We start from the raw sequence: 21,506 nt of genomic DNA on the forward strand, positions 1-21,506 counted from the left end.
GCTGATGGCTCAGCCTATTGGCTAGCTCTCTCTTAATTGCTAACCTATTTCTACTAATCTATGTATCTTCACATGGTCTTGGCGTACCAGAGAATGCTTGGGTGTCCTACCTTCCTGGTAGCTTCATGGTGTCTCCCTAATTCCCTCTACTGCCTTTCTCTATCCCTGTTTTGATTTCCTGCCTGCCTAAACCCTGCCTTTGCATTGGCCAAAACAGCTTTATTCATCAACCAATAAGAGAAACATATATTCATAGCATACAGAAGGACATCCCTCATCATCTCCTCTTTTCTGTCTAAATAAAAAGGAAGGTTTTTAACTTTAACATTGTAAAAGTATATGTAACAAAACAGTTATCAAGCAAGAACTATAGTTAACAATATTTAGTTCACTAACACTAGGCAAAATTTAAAGAAAATATTCTATCATCTATCCTATCTTTGCGAGTCTAAAGTTTTATATGTAACTTATCTTTTATCATAACTAAGGAAAGCCATAACTATCTGTCTTCAACTCCATCAAAGACCCCAGAAGGTATAGACTCTAGACTATAGACTTACAGACTTCTGTAATGTTGGGGCATCCCTCTTTAGCCTATAGGCTCAGAATGTCTGGCAGAATTTTTGATGAAGTAAGAACCTTGTTCAGCAGTCACTTTTCTTTGTAACCTAATAATTAAGAGAGAGCTAGACAATAAGAAGCCTGAGCCACTGGTCAAACAATTTTAAATTAATATAAACTTCTGTGTATTTATTTGTGACTAATGGCTGTTGGGCCGGGCGGAACAGAAACTTCCATCTACACATAGATTGTGTTGTCTATGTGGTACATTTGAGATTGGAGAGAACAAGAGTAGAGAGGGCTAGAGATGTTTTCTACACCTTAAGAACCTCTAGCAAATGTAGTTTAAGAACATGGCAATCTGACTTTCAATCACGCTGTTAGGTGGGTGGACATCCTCACTGCGATATGCAATTGTCATGTCCCAAGCATCAATAATACCCACATTAAGATCCCTGAAAATGTCTCTTAAAATAAGATTCTGAATGCTGCCATGGAAGTCACTGAATATCTCTGCATTTTCATTTACTTCTCTGATATTTTCGGTTTTAATTATCACCTTGGTGTCCGGGCTTCGTAGGAACAGTCTCTCTATGGCCTTTTTGACGTTGATGGCCCTACGGATGAAAATGTTGATGGGAAAGGGTCTGAAGTGTTGGCCAAAACTAATGACAATTGCTGTGCCGCTGTCTCCTGCCACCTGGTCAATTTCCCGTGGGATATAGTTGTCATCTTTCACTGAGAACAGCTTTTTAGTAACAAAGGGATGGCCGTGTTTTTTCCATTGTACCAAAATATGTCGGTTAGTATCCAGAAGTACATGAGTGTGAAACATTCCAGTTCCATGATCGTCAAAAAATGTTAGAGCTGATGGGAAACAAATCAACAAATCTCTTAACAAAAAGAAGTAGCATATTTTAAAATGTACACAATCTGCAAAACTTTGACCATGATGAGTTTTAACTAAACAATTGCTATTTTTACAAGGCAGAGCATTTCTGTCAAATGACTTAAAACCTTCACAAAATTTTGACATTTGCATCAGAATACATGAATAGAAAAGATAGTGCTAGTATCTATGACTAAATAACTAAAATATAACTTTTATTAAAACTTAAAGCCTGGGGCTAGAAAGGTGACTCAGCAATTAAGAGCCCTGGTTGTTCTTCCAGAGGACCCAGGTTAGATTTCCAGAGTGTGTGTGTGTGTGTGTGTGTGTGTGTGTGTGTGTGTGTGTGTGTGTATTCCATAGAATAAATAAAAAGAATTAATAAAACTTTCATAAAAATAAAAACAGCCTAAACCAAAAGGTTGGCATATTGGAAGTAGTAATAAAATAAAGATCAGAGGAGAACAAAGAATTCTAATTGTTATTACTTAAAACTCCTTAACAGTTGACTGTAATTTCAAACTAAAAATAAAACATACTTTTCACAACTTTATTTAGGTAGTACACCCACTGGCGCAGTGTGGAATCACCCATGAGGTAAATCAGTTTTCTTGTCAAGCAGTTATTTATATCTTTTATGTCACTGAACATATTCTGCTGGCAAAATGTTGAAATCCACTTTCCTTTGAAAGTATAGCCACTGGGGAAAGGAGTCTTCATTCCAATTTGACATTTCCTTTTCTTGGTTTCAATCCCTAGAAATACAAAATAAAAATTCCAGACTCAGTAATTTTTACTATCACAAACTATTTTAAATATTTAAAATACACCCCTCATCCTCCTCTCCCTCTTTTTCTCCCATCCTTGTTTCTTCTCTATGTCTGCCTCCCTTTCTTCTACAAATATTTATTTAATGAAATCATGTTCAAGGGATGAATAAAAAGTTCTCAGTAGGTAGTTCTTTGTAGAGCAAGGATCTGTTTTCTCTTGAGCTTCTGTAGTATTTCCTTGTTCCCAGAGCCATTTAGAGTCGAGACAGCAAACCTAAGTTGGGAAGAAACTGTAAACAGGGCTCAGAAACCCAGATGAATATTTCAACAATTACATTAGCCTTGGTGAAACTTCAAGTCTCCTTATTCTCAAGCTGTTAACTCAAGAAAGAGCTTACATACACTGTTTGTGCCAAAATTATATTCTCTGCTTAATAATAATAACCCTTTTATTCCCTGGTGTCTAAGACTAGACATAATATTCTCACTGTGATCTGCCTTCTGTGGAGAAGTAACAGGACAGTGATCTCCTTGTTCTTAACACTCCACTACTGACACAGCCTAAGTTGTCTTCATCAACTCATACTGTGTGCTCCACCCAGGTAGGTGACTAGTTAGCTTTAACTATCAACTTGACACAGAGTAAAATCACCTGAGAAGGGGAGTCTCAACTGAGGAGTCACTGGGATCTTATTAGCCTGTGGGCACGTCTGTGTAGGATTCCCTTCATTATTAAGTGATATAGGAGGGACCAGTCCACAGTGGGTGCCACCATTCCATGGACAGATGGTCCTGGGCTGTGTATGAAAGCTAGCAAGCAGATTCCGCCATAGCTCAGGCTGTACGTCCTTGGATGAGGAGTGAGTTCCTTGGTCAGGGGTAATACTTTGCAGAATGTTAAGCAGGCCTGATTCCAGGTTCCTACTTTAGTTCCTGCCCTCTCTTCTCTCAAAGATAGACTGGAACCTAGAGGTGTAAGCCAAATGAACCTTCCTCACCTAAGTTGCTTTTGGTCATGGTGTTTGTCACAGGAACAGATGAAACTAGAATAGGAAACTTTATATTTGCTACCTGAAAATCATATTTTCATTATCTACTTCCATCTCTGGGGTTGAGGGAATACGTTTGGGAACTTACATTTACCCATATTAAATTACATATATCAGATATGTTAGTGACTCTAATAATTATTAATGCAGTGATGATGATAATGACAACAACGGGCTGGCATTATTTTGTGAGAAACTTCTGATTTTAATAGACATCACTGTCAAGGCAAAAAATGAGATGTGATCTCATCTATGGTGGCAACTGGAGTTGCCTCGTCTCAGAACTTTCTTTCATATAAAAATTGGTCATGATCAGTATTTATCCCTACTGTACAAATGGACTTTAGGAGCCCATTCCCTATGGAGTGATACTATTTAATCCCAGATGTGCAGAGGAGGGCCTAGGCCCTCCCCAAAATAATGTGACAGACTTTGTTGATCCCCCACGGAAGGTTTCACTGTCCTTGGGGAATAGGTGGGTTGGGGGATTGGTAGAGGGCATGGGGAGATGGGGGAATTGATATGTAAAATGATTGTTTCTAAATAAAAAAGAATAAAAAGAAAAAATTGATCATGGCTAGTGGATGTCCAAGTAGAGAAGTCTCTCTCACAGACTGAACAGCAGATCTGGACCTATGGTTTATTTCCATCTATGCTCTCCCCAAGATTTAGCACAATTACTTCTATACTGTAAGTCCTCCCTTACTGAATATTTGCTGAGTGAATGAAGAGGGGGTAATAGGTCAATATATACCTATTGATTGGTATAGAAGCCATTAGCTTTGCTGAAATTCACTTGAATTCCAAGGCAACAGAATCACTTTATGAGCTAACTTGATACCAGCCACAGAAGTCCATGTGATAACAGGTGAGTCACAGAAATTGCTAGTTCATAGAATCTTAAGGGAAATTATTTGACTGAAAGGGAAAATTAGAATCCAAGGGAGAAATAGCCTGGTTTTTTCAGCTCTTTGGAAATTCTTTAGCACAGTACCAGCACCCAACTGTTGACTTTGGAGGATAGCCCTCAGTGTAAATGCATAGAGTCTGAACATTTTGAGTAGGGACAACTACAATTCCCTAGATTTTTATATCTTAATCATGATGAAATTTGCCATGAAAATATTTTTTGAGTGGTTAAGGGAATTTGATCCTCTTGCAGACAACCTGGGTTCAATTCCAGCAACCACATGACAGCACACAACCATCTTCTAGTTCCAAGAGATCCGATGTCCTCTTCTGGTATTGTACACACATGCATACATGCAGGAAAAACACACAAAGTTGGGCTGGAGAGATGGCTCAGTAGTCAAGAGCACTGGCTGCTCTTCCAGAGGACCTGGGTTCAATTCCTAGCACCCACATGGCAGCTCACAACTGTCTGTAACTCTAGTTACAGGTGATCCAACACCCTCACACAGACACACATGTAGTTAAGACACCAATGCACATAAAACAAAATGAAATCATAAATAAATAAATAAAACATATAAAGTAAAATAAATCTATTTAAAAATTTAAAAATATTTTCCAAACATAAAATCCGATCTTTAAGATACAGCATAGCCAGCACTCAAGAGGCAGATCTCAATGAGATCAAGGCCAACCTGGTCTACAGAATGAGTTCCAGGACAGTCAAGGCTACATAGGTAAAACCTGTCTCAAAAAACAAAACAAGACAAAACAGAGTAGCTCATTTGTCCCAGAAAACAAGAGCTCAAAATGTTTTTAAGGTAGAATCAAGATGTCTCAAAACAAGGCAGTTGTTAATTAGCAAGCTGTGAATACCATACCAAGAGCTCACTGGACTTACTGTTACATGGTGAGACTGTGATGGTCAAATTCTTCACCATTTCAACTGCCATGTTGAACCTTCAAGAAATGAGAAAATAAGTTAGCCTAACATCTGTCCAGATCTTTAAGAATGAGTCTCTGCTTTAGATGGGTTGACGGACTCTTAATTCTCAGCAAGAGACTGCTGTTATTTTTGATACACTTAAGGCATTCTGATGAAATTAATGGGTCATTCTTTTAGGACATGGTTTCTCTGCTGACGGTGAGGAAATCTGCAAATCCATGGTGTCACTTATCTATTTTCAATCAACCAAATCTATCTATGTATCTATGTATCTGTCTAGGTAGCTAGCTCTCTGTCTCCTCAGCCTCTAATTTTAGCTGTCAAGGATGGCCCACTTGATGCTTCATGAATCCCAGGACAGAAATGTGACCCAACATATTTGAAGGCCACAACACTATGTCACAATATCCCAGGTTTTGGCACTTCTGTATAATTGTCTAATGCCAACTACCTTCTTTACCTTTGCCACCTGTAGTAATCCAGGGCCTCACCAACCTTGTTCTGGGATAGCACTTCTCCCATTGAAGAGCCTCACTCTCAGAACTTCTGATTCAGTTCAACTTTAAGAACTTGGTTTTTGGGACTGGAGAGATTGCTCAGTGGTTAAGAGTATTGACCACTCTTCCAGAAGACCCGGGTTCAATTCCCAGGGCCCACAAGGCAGCTCACAACTGCCTAACTCCAAGATCTGACACCCTCACAGAGACATACATATAGGCAAAAACAACAATGTATATAAGGCAAAAATAAATTAAAAAAAATAAAACTTGTTTTTTTTTCACTTCTTGGGTGAAGCTGAAGCTACTGGTTCAAGGATATCACTTTGGCAGCAGTAACCTAAGTTATTATATTACCTTTCTGATCCTTTGGTTGAGCCCAGCCTATTTTATTATCCTATATAAAACCTTTATATGATTTTTCCTCAATGGTCTATAGAATAAAGACCAGGCCACATACAGCCTCCTAAACATATCTACCTCTCCAGCTTCATCCTCACTCCCTTTTCACCTTCCCAAGTCTACCAGGAGTCTGCCTTCCATGGTCTGATATATCTTTGAGAGTGGGAATGAGCTCACTCTCATTTTCTCCAATATTCCAAATGTCTAGCCTAATAAGAACCACCTCCAGGTAACTGATGACTGTATCTCATGAAATCAAGTTTGTTTGAAAAAGAATGAATTTTAGCTTCTGGCAGGTAGGACTCTGCAGAGCCAGAGCTGAGGGAAGGTAGGAATTGCAGAACCAGAGCTGCAGAATCCCACAAAGAAGACAAAGGTGATGTTTTCCAACACTGAAAGGGTGTTGCTCAAATCCCAAGAAAGGGGTTTTCTGGCCAAGTGAGAATAATGTCTATTACAGTCCAGCATGTATTATCCTTCATCTAGCCCAAGGAAGGTTAAATATAGTAAGAGAACAAGACTTGGCCACCTTGTCAATTTGGTTCCAAAGGCCAAATTTGATAGCATCTTAAAATTATGGTTAAAATATATATTGTTTATATAAATTTGTTCATTTCAATGTGTCTTTTTTTAAAAAAAAACCTGTAATATTAGATATAGGCTTGCAAGTCACTTGGGAACTCTGAGACATAACCAGGAGACTGTGCCAGGATGGGTTTTCCTATCTAGGCTTGATGAAGTCTACCTTAAGAGAGCTTGAGATGTACTAAGTGAGAAAGACAGGAATTACACACAAATGACCCCTACTCTGGGAATAAGAGATGGTTCTGGGATAGCCAAGACAAAAAAGAGCTCGTCCTATGTCCTCACGGTCACTTGGCTTTTTAAATTTTCAGTTTGCAATTTTAACTTTTGCTTTATTGTATGTGTGTGTGTGTGTGTGTGTGTGTGTGTGTGTGTGTGTGTGTGTGTGTGTGCTTTGCCTACATGTATGTTTGTGTCCGTGGAGGCCAGCAGATAACATTGGATTCCTGGATCCGAAATTCTAGATGGTTGTAAGCCACCTTGTGGGTGCTGAGACATGAGCCCAAGTCCTCTGATGAGCATTAACTGCTCTTCACCACTGAGTCATCTCTCCAGTCGCATTAATAATCATTTTTTCAAATTAAAAAAATATTTGAGAAGGCCCAGCCTCTTTTAGCTGACCTATAAGATAAAGGTGCGGGTTTTTCCATGCTTTTGGGAGGGGGGGAGTATCAAGTGAAGGTGAGGGAGGGAGAAAAAGGGAGTCTTGTTTAAAGAAAGAGTCAATTGTCACATTTGAACTTGAATTTCCAGGGCTCTATTCTGTCCAGTTTGCTCTCCTGGACACATATCATGAAAACAAGGCCTTCCAACAGCAGCAGTTCCCAGACTATGGACATAAAGGCTCTTAAAATAAGTCATCAGTTCAGCCTGGGAACCACTCGAATCTGGTCTGAGGAACACACATTCAAGTTTCTGAGGGAAAAAAACCCATTCTATCATTTTCAGGTTACATTCACTTGTTCTTTCCTTCAACGCAGTCACGGAGACCCTCTAAGTGTCACTGAACTAAGTCTGTGGCTCTCAGTGGCTCCCTGCCCCACAGGTGACTTCTGGGGTTCGGCCTGCCCTACTAACAGTTCCTGAAGTCCCCAGCATGCTCTGGCCCTGGATGCCCCTCCCTCTCTTGAGAATATTTTCCCCCATGCTCACATGGCTTGCCCCCTTTATTTCATTTGGGTTGCTGCTCTAGACAGGCCTTATTTTATTACTTATTAGTAAAATTTTTATTTGGAAAAGACCAACCTCTTTGGCCAAAAATAAGGTAAAGGGATTTTTTTTCCAGACCTTGATGAGAAAAATAAGAAATGAAGTTGAAAAAGGGTTGAAGGGGAAACGTGATCATGGAGACATGGGGCCCAGAGTCTGACCGGATTATTATTTTAAAATAGTGTCAATGTCACATTTGGGTTTCCTGCTACAGATTCCCTTACTTGTTCATTGTCTTTCTGTCTCACGAGAATGACCATTCCCTAGAACTCTGCGTGGGACACAGAAAGTGCTATTTATAGACTGACTGAATGAATGGATGAATGGACATGGAAAATATATTCCCACAATTCTTGCTTCTCAGAACATGAACAGTATAATGTCATATTGGGAAAGAACAGCACGCTATTGGAAGACAGGACTAGAGCCCTTCTCCTTGTGACACAAAACACTTCCTGGAAACAACAGCAGCTAAGCCAAGGCTTAGAACTGCAAATGGTGAAATAAATATTCAGCTTGACTGGCAGAAAGGAAAACAGCATGAAAGTTAAAGAAGAAGCTATAAACAGGTTAGAGTCTGAGTTCATTCTTAGAGCTGTACAGCCATAGCAACGCTCTTGAGCATAGAAGAGTTAATATATTAATATATATGTATATACATATATATGCATTTTAGAACATGAATGAGAGCACAGAGAGCAGCCCCTGAGATCACTGACACAGTCTAAATGAATTCTGATGAGAGCTCATCCAAGAGAGAGGCAACAGTGACTGACAGAAATGAGTGGGTTCAGGAGACAGTTCAGAGGTACAATTTATAGGATTTAATGATTGGTTGGATTAAAGGGTAGAGTAAATGAGTAATGATCCTACTCATTTAATTAATAGTATGTGGGACAGCATTTCATGATTATGTTACAGGCAATACTGGCACATAAAAAAGAATTACTGAATCTGGAATTACCATTCACCGTGGAAAACAAGATGATTACACTGTGTTAGGCACTTTCCGGCTGTATTCCTTTCAGCCGATGGTCCCAGAGGTAACCCAGAATGCCAGCTAAGCTACCTCTGGAGTTTGGACCTAGTTATAACTTAGTCAACACCAACATGACAGTTTGATTAGTCAAAGTAATGTATTCAACAGTTTGGTCAGATCCAAAGTCTACCTTTTGGTAGCCCTTAATGTTTACCTCCGGAAAAGGAGATGTTCCTTAAGACTGAGGTAGGAGACATTATTATTATTGGTTCTCATGTGCGTCAGGGCCTCGCAGGGAACATGTGTAGGCTTTATGCAGTAGAAGGCTTCATGATCCCGAGCATCCAGGTATTGACACTGCTCAGTATTTGCGTTTAAGGTCAGGCTACATTCAGTGAAGACAGGGGAGGTGCCGTTAAGAAACTGGCCAGTGAAGATGATTCTGTCATAGCCTTGGTTCCTAGCTCTCCAGAGAGCTGACACCCCTTCACTGGGATGCATGAGTAGGATAGACGGGGAGACTGGGCCTTCCCAGAACAGAGTGAAGCTGACAACATAGGTGCCATTGTTGAAGTCTGTCACCTTTCCAGAAGCGCCAGCCTTCAGGGCTGGAGAAAATATCCTGGCCCTCAGGAAGTCCCCACCATACTTCTTCTTGTGACCAAAGTAGTCCTTGGCTACCAGCAGGACATCCAGTTGGTCGCCTATGCAGTATGTGCCCCGAGGGTTGAGGATGGTGGCTCTGCTCTCTTTGGCGCTGGTGGTGGTGTTGAGGTGGGTGAAGGGTCTGGGTGGGATCTGCCGGTTTAGCTTCTCCAGGATCTCTGTGACCATCATCAGGTCTGCCTCTACTGGTGAGGCTGATGTGGTGTTCTGAAGCCGCCTTTCGGAGTGCAACAAATCCTTGAAGATGTGCCATCGTCTCAGGTTGATAGGGTTGTTAATGTGAAGCAAAAACTGAAGTATTGAAAAGAACACATTTACTAACAGCAGTTAAGAAAGCTTGCTTTCAATATAAATTAGGATGACCCATTTTATACCTTTCAGTATGATGAGGTTACCTGTTAGAAATCAATTCTAATTCGCTTTCAGTTAGGGAATGAGAGGAATTGATTTCCACATAGTATGACTACTGCTGCCGGCAGATGCTTTCTTTTGGAATCATTCATTGGCTTAACATTAAGTAGGTATAATAAATATGTATTTCATTGTTGAATCTAAGATTTTAACCTTCCCATCCCTTCATCTATCTTTTCATTGTGAAAAATCTTCTCACTATATTATACAAAATCTGGAAAACAAAGCAAATATTTAAAATTATATTCTTGCCTAAATTTTATTTTACAGCACTGTAGTCTTAACATTTTTTTTGCACCTGGACAATATACTATACCTATTTGATTGCTGAATAATTTTTGTGATATTTATTTTTGTTAACTTTGTTGCAGCCCATCAAGAAAACACCATGAGCCATGGCCCTATGACATTAAACAGCTGAAATATATTTACTTGATATTTTATATAACACTTGGATATTTCCCAGTTTTTCGATGCATATCATTACCTCTTTATGGAGGGTTCCTGGGAATGAAATTACACATTCACACATTATTGAAGTAAGTACCAACCAGTCAATGAAGGTGACATTTTTGACTGCCAAATATGTTCTTTCTTTTTCTGAGACAGGGTTTCTCTGTGTAGCCTTGGCTGTCCTGCAAGTCACTCTATAGACCAGGCTGACTCAAACTCACAGCTATCTGCCTGCCTCTGCCTCCCAGATACCAGGATTAAAGGCATGAGCCACCAAGCCCAGCTGCCAAATATGTCCAAAGGTAAATCTTTAAATTGTCACCAGGAACATGTAAGATGAACTTTCATGCTACACCTGTCTCATCGGTCATTATAGCAAACAAATTAGAAGGTTATAACTAATGACCGTTTTCTAGAATGCCAAGAGAAAGACTTGATTGAATGAAATATTTACTTACCAGTCATTAAATGGCACTGTATGCATATGGATAATGAATTAATGGAAAGAAAATGTAACCCCCAGTTACCCATCCTTTGAGGTTCCAGGAGTCTCTCCTGCCTCCAGAGGCATATATTTACCCAATGGGTCCCCGCGACAGCAGGTTAAAATCTACTGTGTTTGTCCAATGGTTTATTTGAGTTTTGCTTTTTGGTAGCCTCAACGTGTTATTTCATGTTTTCAAATAGTTCTGGTACAAAGTAATTGTGTAAAAATAATTGTATGACATCATGGATATCATAGAATTAGATAGCTGCCTGGTTGAAAGAACCATGCAGACATCATCTTTGATGACTTTGGATGGCAGCATGCTCAGTCAGAGAAGGGGATTATTCTCACATATCTCAGAAGACTAAATCTCCCTCCCAAAAGCCATCAGCTTAAACATTTCTTGGTTAGTTTTGGAGTATTGTCAACACAACTACTTGAAGATTTAACAGATGAAGTCAGAATTTTGCTGCTGTATAGAATTATACTAATTCTAATATCAGTGTGTTTCAAATTTATTTTATTTAAATACTGTTTTACTGGTACGTTTTCTCTTTTAAATTGTCTATTTTCTGCATCTAATTTTTTCATTTAAATTGTAATTCTTTATTTCTCAGTTGATATAAAATTGTCTTATGATAGCCATTTTAACATGTCGTCCCTTCAGGGTTTGGGTTTTGGGGTTTGGTTTTTTTTTTTGACATTTTCAATTTGATATAATAGTTTGTGTATGAAGAGTATCTGAGGCATGCAGAGGTCAGAAGACAACTTCCTGGAGGCAGTTCCCTCATTCCTCTTTCAAGTAGATTTCCTGGGTTGAACTCGGGTCATCCAGTTTGTGCAGCAAGCACCTTTCCCCACTATCTTCTCAATGGCAGTCTCTCAGTTTTACAGAAAATATTGTTCCTTTTCTAAAATTGTTTAACATTTTTAGAAAAAATTAATATTCATATTTGAAGCTTTGAACAACTCTTTCATGATTTGTTTTTAATCTTTGTTCCTTCATAGTTTCATTTTTAAATATTAAATTCTATTTTTAGATATTGGGTTCTTTCAGCCATTTAGATTCAGCTGTGTGTATTAAAAGGTCTATCTGTACTAGCAAGATGGCCAGACAAGTGTAGGCACTTGCTGACAACTGAGTTCGAGCCCCAGAGAGCCCACTGTGCAAGGACAGAACTGTTTCCCACAAGCTGTCATCCCACTGCCGCATGCACAAACACACTAAAATGTAAGAGGCAAAAGGCAATTTGTAAAGTATGCTTGCCAAAATAAGTTTACTCTACTGGCTATTAAAATAAAGATGATATAATATTTTAATCGATCTCAATAATAATATAATTAACTATTGCTAATATTACAAAAGGAAGATGCAAAAATGTTGTTTACAACAATTTTCTCAGGAAGCCAATGTACAGAAAATGACATGTAAACTTACTCTATAAGAAGCAATTTTAAAAAATATACAAAGACCCCATGGACACAGAAAAGAGATTGCAACAAATTTGCCTGGGACAGTTAAGAATGGTTTCCTAGAGAGAGGGAGGTGAAGATTGATTGCTTAAAGTTTACTGAGGTAGCAAAAACATTTAAAAATAATTCACTGTTTTTAATTGGCAAAAGGTATGTGTATGTTGATAATGGATAATGTGATGTTTTGATATATGTATATGCTGAGAGATAATTAAATCAAGAAAACTAACATATCCATCATCTCTCATTTATTGTTTTTGTAAGAACATTTAAAATCTTTCTTAACTATTTCAGTTACACAATATATCATTGTTATCTGGTTACCTGCTAGAAAACTGACTCTCTGGAATGTATTTGTGTAGATACTTTGTACTCTATGACCAAAGTCTCCTCATCCCCATTAGCATCTTGGTTGTAGTCCTGGCTCACAGCCATTCTACTTTCTATATCTAAGTTAGGTTTTTTAAAATTTCTCTTGCGGTAAAGAAGAAGATGAAGAAAACTACCTCAAAGGGGCAGAAAACATATTCAACAAAATCATAGAAGAAACTTTCCCAACTGAAAGAAAGACATGCCAATGAAAATACAAGAAGCCTACAGAACACCAAACCAAATAGAGTGAACCACAAAAGGAAGTCCCCTCGCAACATAACAGTTAAAAAACCCGAACATACAGAATAAAGAAAGGATATTAAGAGCAACAAAGAAAAAGGCCAAAGTAACATACAAAGGCAAACCTATCAGAATCACACCTGACTTCTTCATGGAAACTCTGAAAGCCAGAAGGTCCTGGATAGATACTCTAACAACACTATGAGACCACGAATGCCAGCCCAGACTGCTATACCCAGCAAAGCTTTTTAATCACTATAAATGGAGAAAACAAGATATTCAATAACGAAACCAGATTTAAACAATATGTATCCACTAACCCAGCCCTACAGAAAGTTCTGGAAGGAAAATTCCAACCCAAGGGAGTTAACTACAACCTGAAAATCTTAGGCAGTAGATAGTCCCACCTTACCAACAGCCAAAAGAAAAAAGAGGTGGAAATCCACATATAATTCCACCACAATCAACCATTCCAAAACAAACAAGAATGAGCAATCAATGGTCATTAATATCCCTTAATGGTCTTAACTCACCTATAAAAAGACACAGGCTAAAAGAATGGATTCAACGACAGAACCCATCCTTCTGCTGCATACAAGAAACACACTTCAGCCTCAAAGACAGACATTACCTCAGAGTTAAGGATTAGGAAAAGATTTTCTAATCAAATGGGCCCAAGAAACAAGTGGGGTAGCAATCCTAATACGTAACAAATTAGATTTTAAAATAAAATCAATCAAAAGAGATGAAGGAGGTCATTTCATACTCATCACAGGAGAAATCCACCAAGATGAGGTTTCAGTTCTAAGCATCTATGCCCCAAGTACAAAGGCATTCACATTCATAAAGGAAACATTACTAAAAATCACATATAAAGCCCCACACACTTATAGTGGGAGACTTCAATACCCCACTCTCACCACTAGACAGGGCTACCAGACAGAAACTTAAAAAAAAGCAAAGGAACTAATAAAAGTTATGACCCAATTGGGATAAACAGACATCTATAGAACATTTCATCCACATTAAAAAGAATATACCTTCTTCTCAGCACCACATGGAACCTTCTCAAAAATCGACCACATACTTGGCAACATATCACACCTCAACAGGAAAAAAAATGGAATAACTCCATGCATCTTATCAGACCATCATGCTTTAAAATTAGAATTCAACAACACAAATTGCAGAAAGCCTACAAAATCATGGAAATTGAATAATGCACAATTGCACCATTCTTGGGTCAAAGAATAAATAAAAAAAGAAATTAAAGACTTCCTAGAATTCAATGAGAATGAAGACACAACATACCCAAACATATGGGACACTTTGAAAACAGTGCCACGAGGGAAGTTCATAGCACTAAGTACCCACATGAAGAAACCGGAGAATAGTTACATTAGAGAGTTAACAGCACAACTGAAAGCTCTAGAACAAAAAGAAGCAAACTCACCCAGGAGGAGTAGATGCCAGGAAATAATCAAATTGAGGGCTGAAATCAATAAAGAAGAAACTAGGAAAACAATACAAAAAATTAATGTAAGAGCTCTTTGAAAAAATCAACAAGATAGACAAACCTTTATCCAAACTTACCAGATGGCAGAATGTGAACATGGAAATTAAAAAAAATCACAAATGAAAAGGGGGACATAACAACAGACACTGAGGAAATCCAGAGAATCATCATGTCATACTTTGAAAACCTGTACTCCACACAATTTTCTGGATAGATATCACTTGTCAAAATTAAATCAAGAATAGATAAGCAATTTAAATAGACCTATAACCCCTAATGATATAGAAGCAGTCATCAAAAGTCTCCCAATCAAAAAAAAAGCCCAGGGTCATATGACCTCAGTGCAGAATTATGGTATGGAAAAGAGTACTTTGTATTGGTATGGTTTTTCATTTATTGATACAAATTCAAGGTCAATTTTGTAATATGTATATTTCTCCTCTTGATTAAGTATTGTGTTTATACTAATCTTTTAAAACATAATGCATAACTACAGACTATAGATAGTTACTTATAATAGTCAGAACTTATAGTTAGGTTAGTTAGGTTTTCTAGATATACAGAGATATATTTGAGATAGATAGTCTTCAAACCTTTCAAAGACCTTCAGAAAATGGCATTTAAAATGGTTTAGGGTTTTTCTTGACAATGAGAAATGTCTGCTCATGGCACATCAGTTATATCTGAGAGGAAGATGAGCATCGAAGAAGCTCGTTATGGAGTTTGCTTTCAACATGGCAAGATTAGCCATTTGGGCAAGAAACTGCTCTTGCCTAGACTGTTTGACTGTTGCTGCATAAACTGGACATGCACGGCCAACAGAAAAGTGACGGCTGAACTCAAACAGTCCTTCAGGGTTTGTGCTTCATGGAAGAGTCTGACAGACTTTCTGCAGTAATCAGAAAAATGACTGACGGACTGCCAATGCAGATGTACAGCTTGAAATTTCCTGCTTTTCTGAGAAGTCTTCCAGACACACTGTGGCCTATGGGCTGAAGATGGATGCCCCAACATTACAGAAGAACTTCGGGTGACTGTCCAGGAAGCGAGATGTCTCTCTCAGTCCTAGTGTTTATATATTATGCTTCTGTGGTCTTTGATAGAGTTGAAGACAGATAGTTATAATCATAGTTTTCCTTAGTTATGATAAAAGATAAGCTACATATAAGACTTTAGACTCACAAAGATAGGATAGATGATACTTTCTTTAAATCTTACTAAATGTTAAGGAACAAAATATTGTAACTGTGTTCTTGCTTGATAGCTGTTCTGTTATATGTGATTTGACTATGTTAAAGTTAAGACCTTTCTTTTTATTTAGACAGAAAAGAGGAGATGATGGGAGATGCCATTCTGTAAATCTGTCTCTTATTGGTTGTGGAATAAAGCACTGTTGGCCAATAGGGAAGCAAGACATGTGGGACTAGGATTCCAGGAGGACTCTAGGAAGGAGAAACACAGAGAGTTACAATGTAGCTGCCATAGGGGTAAGAAGTCCAGACCCTTTCTCCGGTAAGAGAAATACTTAGATTAACAATTATGAAGTAAATACTTAAGTCAGAGATAGCCAGTAAGAAATCAAGCAAACAGCCAACAGCTTCATAATTAATACAGTGTCTTGTGTGTTATTTGGGGACTACAACGTGGCAGAGCCCAGGCGACTGGTGGAGAAAAACCAAAGCGGCTGGCAAGGAAAAGGCTTCACTCAACACAGAAATTCAAAGAACACTTATACCAATTCTTCTTAAAGTATTCCACACAATAGAAGTAGAAGAGTCTTTGCCAAACTCTTTCTAGGAGGCTTCAATAACCTTGATACCCAAGCCACATGAAGACACAACTAAGAAAGAGAACTTCAGACCAGCATCCCTCATGAACACCGATGCAAAAATACTCAGTAAAATACTGGCAAATCAGATCTAAGAACACATCAGAAAAATCATCCACCATGACCAATAGGCTTCATCCCAGGTGTGCAGGGATGGTTCAACATACAACAATCCATCAGTGTAATCCACCATATAAACAAGCTGAGAAACAAAAATCACATGATCATCTCACTAGATGCTGAAAAAAACCTTTGACAAAATCCAACATCCCTTCATGATAAAGGTCTTGGAGAGATCAGGAATAACAGGAACTTACCTTAACATAATAAAAGCTATATACAGCAAGCCAACAACCAACATCAAACTAAATAGGCAGAAACTCAACATGATTCCTCTAAAATCAGGAACAAGACAAGGCTGTCCACTCTCTCCATATCTCTTCAATATTGTACTTGAAGTTCTAGCTAGAGCAATACTACAACAAAAAGAGATCAAGGAGATACAAATTGGAAGGAAGAGGTCAAACTTTCACTATTTGCAGATGATATGGTTGTTTACATAAGTGACCCAAAAACTCTATCAGGGAACTCCTTCAGCTGATAAATACTTTCAGAAAAATGGCAGGATACAAGATCAACTCAAGAAAATCAGTAGCCCTACTATATACAGATGATAAACGGGCTGAAAAAGGAATCAGAGAAATATCGCCCTTTACAATAGCCACAAACAACATAAAATACCTTGGGGTAACGCTAACCAAACAAGCAAAAGACCTGTATCACAAGAACTTTGAGTCTTTAAAGAAAGAAATCAAAGAAGACACCAGAAAATGGAAAGATCTCTCATGCTCTTGGATAGGTAGGATCAACATAGTAAAAATGGCAATCTTACCAAAAGCAATATACAGATTTAATGCAATCCCCATTAAAATCCCAGCACAATTCTTCACAGACATTGAAAGAACAATTCTCAACTTTATATGGAAAAACAAAAGACCCAGGATGGCCAAAACAACCCTGTTCAACAAGGCAACATCCAGAGGCATCACCATCCCTGACTTCAAGCTGTATTACAGAGCTATAGTCCTGAAAACAGCTTGGTATTAGCACAGAAATAGACAGATAGACCAATGGAATTGAATTGAACACCCCAACATTAGCCCATACACATATGAACACCTGATCTTTGACAAAGAAGCTAAAATTATACAATGGAAAAAAAAAAGAAATCATCTTCAACAAATGGTCCTGGCATGATTTCACGATGCACAAAACTTAAATCCAAATGGATCAAAGACCTGAACATAAATCCAGCCATACTGAACCTGTTAGAAGAGAAAGTGGGAGGCACCCTTGAATGAATTGGTACAGGAGACCGCTTCCTGAACATAACTCCAATAGCGCAGACACTAAGATCGACAATTAATAAATGAGACTTCCTGAAACTAAGAAGCTTCTGTAAGGCAAAGGACACAGTCAGCAAGACAAAAAGGCACCACACAGGTTGGGAAAAGATATTCACTAACCCCACATCTGACAGAGGGCTGATCTCCAAAATTTACAAAGAACTCAAAACACCATAGGATCCAATCAAAAAGTGGGGTACAGAACTACATAGAAAATTCTCAGTAGAGGATTCTAAAATGGCTGAGAGACACTTGAGAAAGCACTCAACATCCCTAGCCATCCGGGAAATGCAAATCAAAACAACTCTGAGATACCATCTTACTCCTGTTAGAATGGCTAAAATCAAAAACTCCAATGACAGTTATGCTGAACCTTTACAGCTTATGCGGAGAAAGGGGAACACTTGTTCACCGCTGGTGGAAGTGGAAACTTGTACAGCCACTTTGGAAATCAGTATAGAGATTCCTCAGGAAAATGGGAATCAGTCTACCACAAGACCCAGCAATTCCACTCTTAGGCATATAATCAAAAGATGCACATTCATACAACAAGGATTTCTGTTCAACTATGTTCATAACAGCATTATTTGTAATAGCCAGAACCTGGAAGCAACCTAGATGCCCCTCAGCTGAAGAGTGGAAGAAAACATGTGGTACATTTACACAATGGAGTACTATTCAGCAGAAAAAAAAAACCAATGGAATCTTGAAATTTGCAGCCAAATGGATGGCACTAGAAGAAACCATCCTGAGTGAGGTAACCCAATCACAAAAAGAGAAACATGGTATGTACTCACTCATTTATGGATTTTAGAGATGAATCAGGGGAGTGCCAGCATACAATCCCATTGCCAGAGAGTCTGGGAAACAGAACCTTCGTCCAGCGACTGATTAAAGCAGATAAACACTGAACTAAACTCTTGGAATCCAGTGTCAGAAAGGGAGAACTGATGGGCAAAGGAGTTAAGACTGGGCTGGTTTAACCCACAGAAACAGTTGACCTGAACAAGGGGGAGCTCTTGGACCCCAGATTAATGGCTGTGTGGAAAGCATGGGACTGCCCCAGACCCCTGAATGTGGGTGTCAGTGAGGAGGCCTAGGTAAGCAATGGGGCCTTGGGTGGTATTTATCCCTGGTGTACAAATAGACTTTGAGTGCCCATCCCACAATAAGGGATGCTCTCTCAGCCTGGACCCTTGAAGAAGGGCCTAGACCCTACCCTAGATGTCATGGCAGACTCTGGAGATCCACCAATGAAGGCCTCACCCTCCCTGGGGATTGGAGTGGAGATTGGGTGGGGGACTTGGGGGCCTTTTGGGGAGGGATAGGGAGGAGGTGATGGAGAGGGAGCTGGGATTGACACGTGAAACAAACTTGTTTCTAACTTAAATTTTTAAAAAGAAGAGAAAATTTTCACTTACAAAGTGAGATGAGACAGTGTTTGTCTTTCTAGATCTGTCTTGTTTCACTTGGCATGTCTCCCATTTTTAAGGGGTGTGTGTGTGTGTGTGTGTGTGTGTGTGTGTGTGTGTGTGTGTAATATATAGGCTTATGGATGTTTAGGTTGACATTGGCTGTTATGAAATTACCCAAAAGTGTAATTGCTGAATCACATAGTAATTCTATTTTTAATTTTGAAAGATTTACTTTAGTTTTAATTATTTGTAGCATATATGAATGAGCTCAGATGCCCCTGGAAGCCAGAAGAGTGTTGAATCCTTTAGAGCTAGAGTTACATCTGATTATGAGTTGCCCAATGTGTGTGGTGGGAGCCTAGCTCAAGTCCTCTGCAAGAGCAGCAAATAACTTTAATCATTATACCATCTCTCCAGCCCCTATTTTAAGTTTTTAAGGAATCTTCATAGTTCCGATCATGTGTGAGCTAGCTTATCATCTCACAAATAGTACACAAGATTCCTCTTGTGCCTCATCCTCACCTTCACCCAACTTTAATCCTTTGTATAATGACCAATATAATCATAGTTTTAATTGATGTTCTTCTGATGATTACATGTGTTGAGGGTTTATCTGCCTGTTTGTCATTCATTTTTTTTCCTTTTAAAGAGCTCTAGTCCTGCACTCTATGCATTTTCTAATAGCATGGCTTATTTTCTTGCACTGAGTTTGAGTTTCTTATACATGTAGTTATGATCCTTTCTATCCAATGTACAGCTTGCAAATATTTCCCCACTTTGTACACTACTTCTGTGTTCTGTGAATTGTTTCTTTGGCTTCATAGATGTACGGTGCCATCCCATTTGTCTTAGCTTTGCTCCTATTTCATATTCCTTTGGAGTTATATACAAAAATATTTGCCAATAACAATATCAAGAAACTCCCCCTGTTGCTCCTAGTGTTGTATAACTTCAAATCTGGCCTCTAAGTCATTGCTTCACTTTGCATGCATTTTGTGCATGATGCTGAAAGAGGTCCACTTACATTCTTATGCATAGATTTCGAGTTTTCCCGACACTGTACTTCTTCCACTGTATGTTCTTGGCATTTTTATAAGAGAACAATTGGCAATAAATGTATGGATTTGTTTCTGCTTCCTATTCTATTTTGATGACTTATTTTGTTGTAGATTTAAGAACAGATGCTTAAATGTTCCCAGCTTTTGTTATCTCAGATACTTCAGGGATTTTAATGATACTTGCAAATTTTACAGATTTTTATATGTCTATCAAAATATCTTTGGAATTCTGATAGGTATTAAAATTACATTGAATTTGTACATTGTTTTCGGTCATATGGAAACTTTAACATTCATTCTATTTTTCTATTCGTTGTACCTTCTTCAGCTCCTTTCATTAATGATTTACAGTTTTTAGTTTGCTCATCTTTTATCTATGTAGTTTAATATAGCCTTAAATATGTCATTGTTTCTGATGCTTCTGCACATGAGATTGTTGTCTTGATTTCTTTACTGAATAGTTTGTAGTTCATACATAGCAATGTTGCTGGTTCTTATATGTTCCTTTGTACCTTTTGTTTCAAAGATCCTAAACTGTTTCACACAGCTCAATACATCTGCCTTAAGCAGACCAATCACTACGTAATCTCCCCCTTTATTATTTTATCACCCTGTTTCCTATTAGTTAATCATTTTTAAGAATTTGACTCCTAATCTTCATCACTAAAGGTTCTGATATTCTCCAGGTAGACTATTTGTTGGGGGAAAGACCTGTGCATTTGTCAATAAAGTACTGCTGGCCAATAGGGAATCTAGATAGGTGGGACTAGGAGTCCAGGAGGACTCGGTAGGAGAAACACAGGAGTCAAGATGTAACGCCATGGGGTAGGAAGCCCGGAACTATTCTCTGGTAAGAGACAGACTTAGATTAACAATTATGGGGTAATTATTTAAGTCAGAGCTAGCCAGTAAGAAACAAGCAAGGCCAACAGCTTCATAATTAATATAGCCTCCTGTGTGTTTATTTGGAACTGATGCGACACTAGAACCAGGCTCGCAGGAAGGCTTCTCTCAAGGAAAAAGCTTCTCTTTACTACAGTACCCATAGCTGTAGATCCTTCAGTGCCTACATGTCTTTGTGTCTAACCCTTTTAGACCTATAGCAATACTACTATTAGAAATCTTTTTCTGTTCTCTTCCATAACTTAAATCTAGCTGTATATTTTCCTTTCTATCTTATATTTCCTTCTATTATATCCATAATATTACTTCCATAAGATTTTAAATCTATTCAAATATCTCTACATACATGAAATTCAGAGAACAACTTTAGGGAATTAGTTTCTCTTCTCTCCATGTGGGTCTTTGGGATGGAACTCACATCATCAGGTTTGGCAAAAGAAACCTTTACACTGATTGAGTCATCCCACTTGTCTTTAGGT

At 38.4% G+C, this 21,506-nt stretch overlaps 1 protein-coding gene across 2 annotated transcripts in view; it reads right to left on the reverse strand.

Annotated features, from left to right (window-relative positions):
• Positions 1-407: 407 nt before the first annotated feature.
• The window catches only part of LOC101832618 (NXPE family member 2), a 53,583-nt gene continuing 32,484 nt past the window's right edge, over positions 408-21,506 (reverse strand). For both annotated transcript variants that reach the window (XM_005069283.4, XM_021226777.2), the window contains 4 exons: positions 9,014-9,756; positions 5,083-5,141; positions 1,990-2,205; positions 408-1,428 (listed from right to left, as the gene is read on the reverse strand). In XM_005069283.4, coding sequence (XP_005069340.2) covers positions 893-1,428; positions 1,990-2,205; positions 5,083-5,141; positions 9,014-9,756 — 1,554 coding nt within the window. In that variant the 3' untranslated portion in view covers positions 408-892. The remainder of the gene's footprint in view (positions 1,429-1,989; positions 2,206-5,082; positions 5,142-9,013; positions 9,757-21,506) is intronic.

The sequence above is a fragment of the Mesocricetus auratus genome, unplaced genomic scaffold (genome assembly GCF_017639785.1).
Source record: "Mesocricetus auratus isolate SY011 unplaced genomic scaffold, BCM_Maur_2.0 Super-Scaffold_100022, whole genome shotgun sequence".
Classification (NCBI taxonomy): domain Eukaryota; kingdom Metazoa; phylum Chordata; class Mammalia; order Rodentia; family Cricetidae; genus Mesocricetus; species Mesocricetus auratus.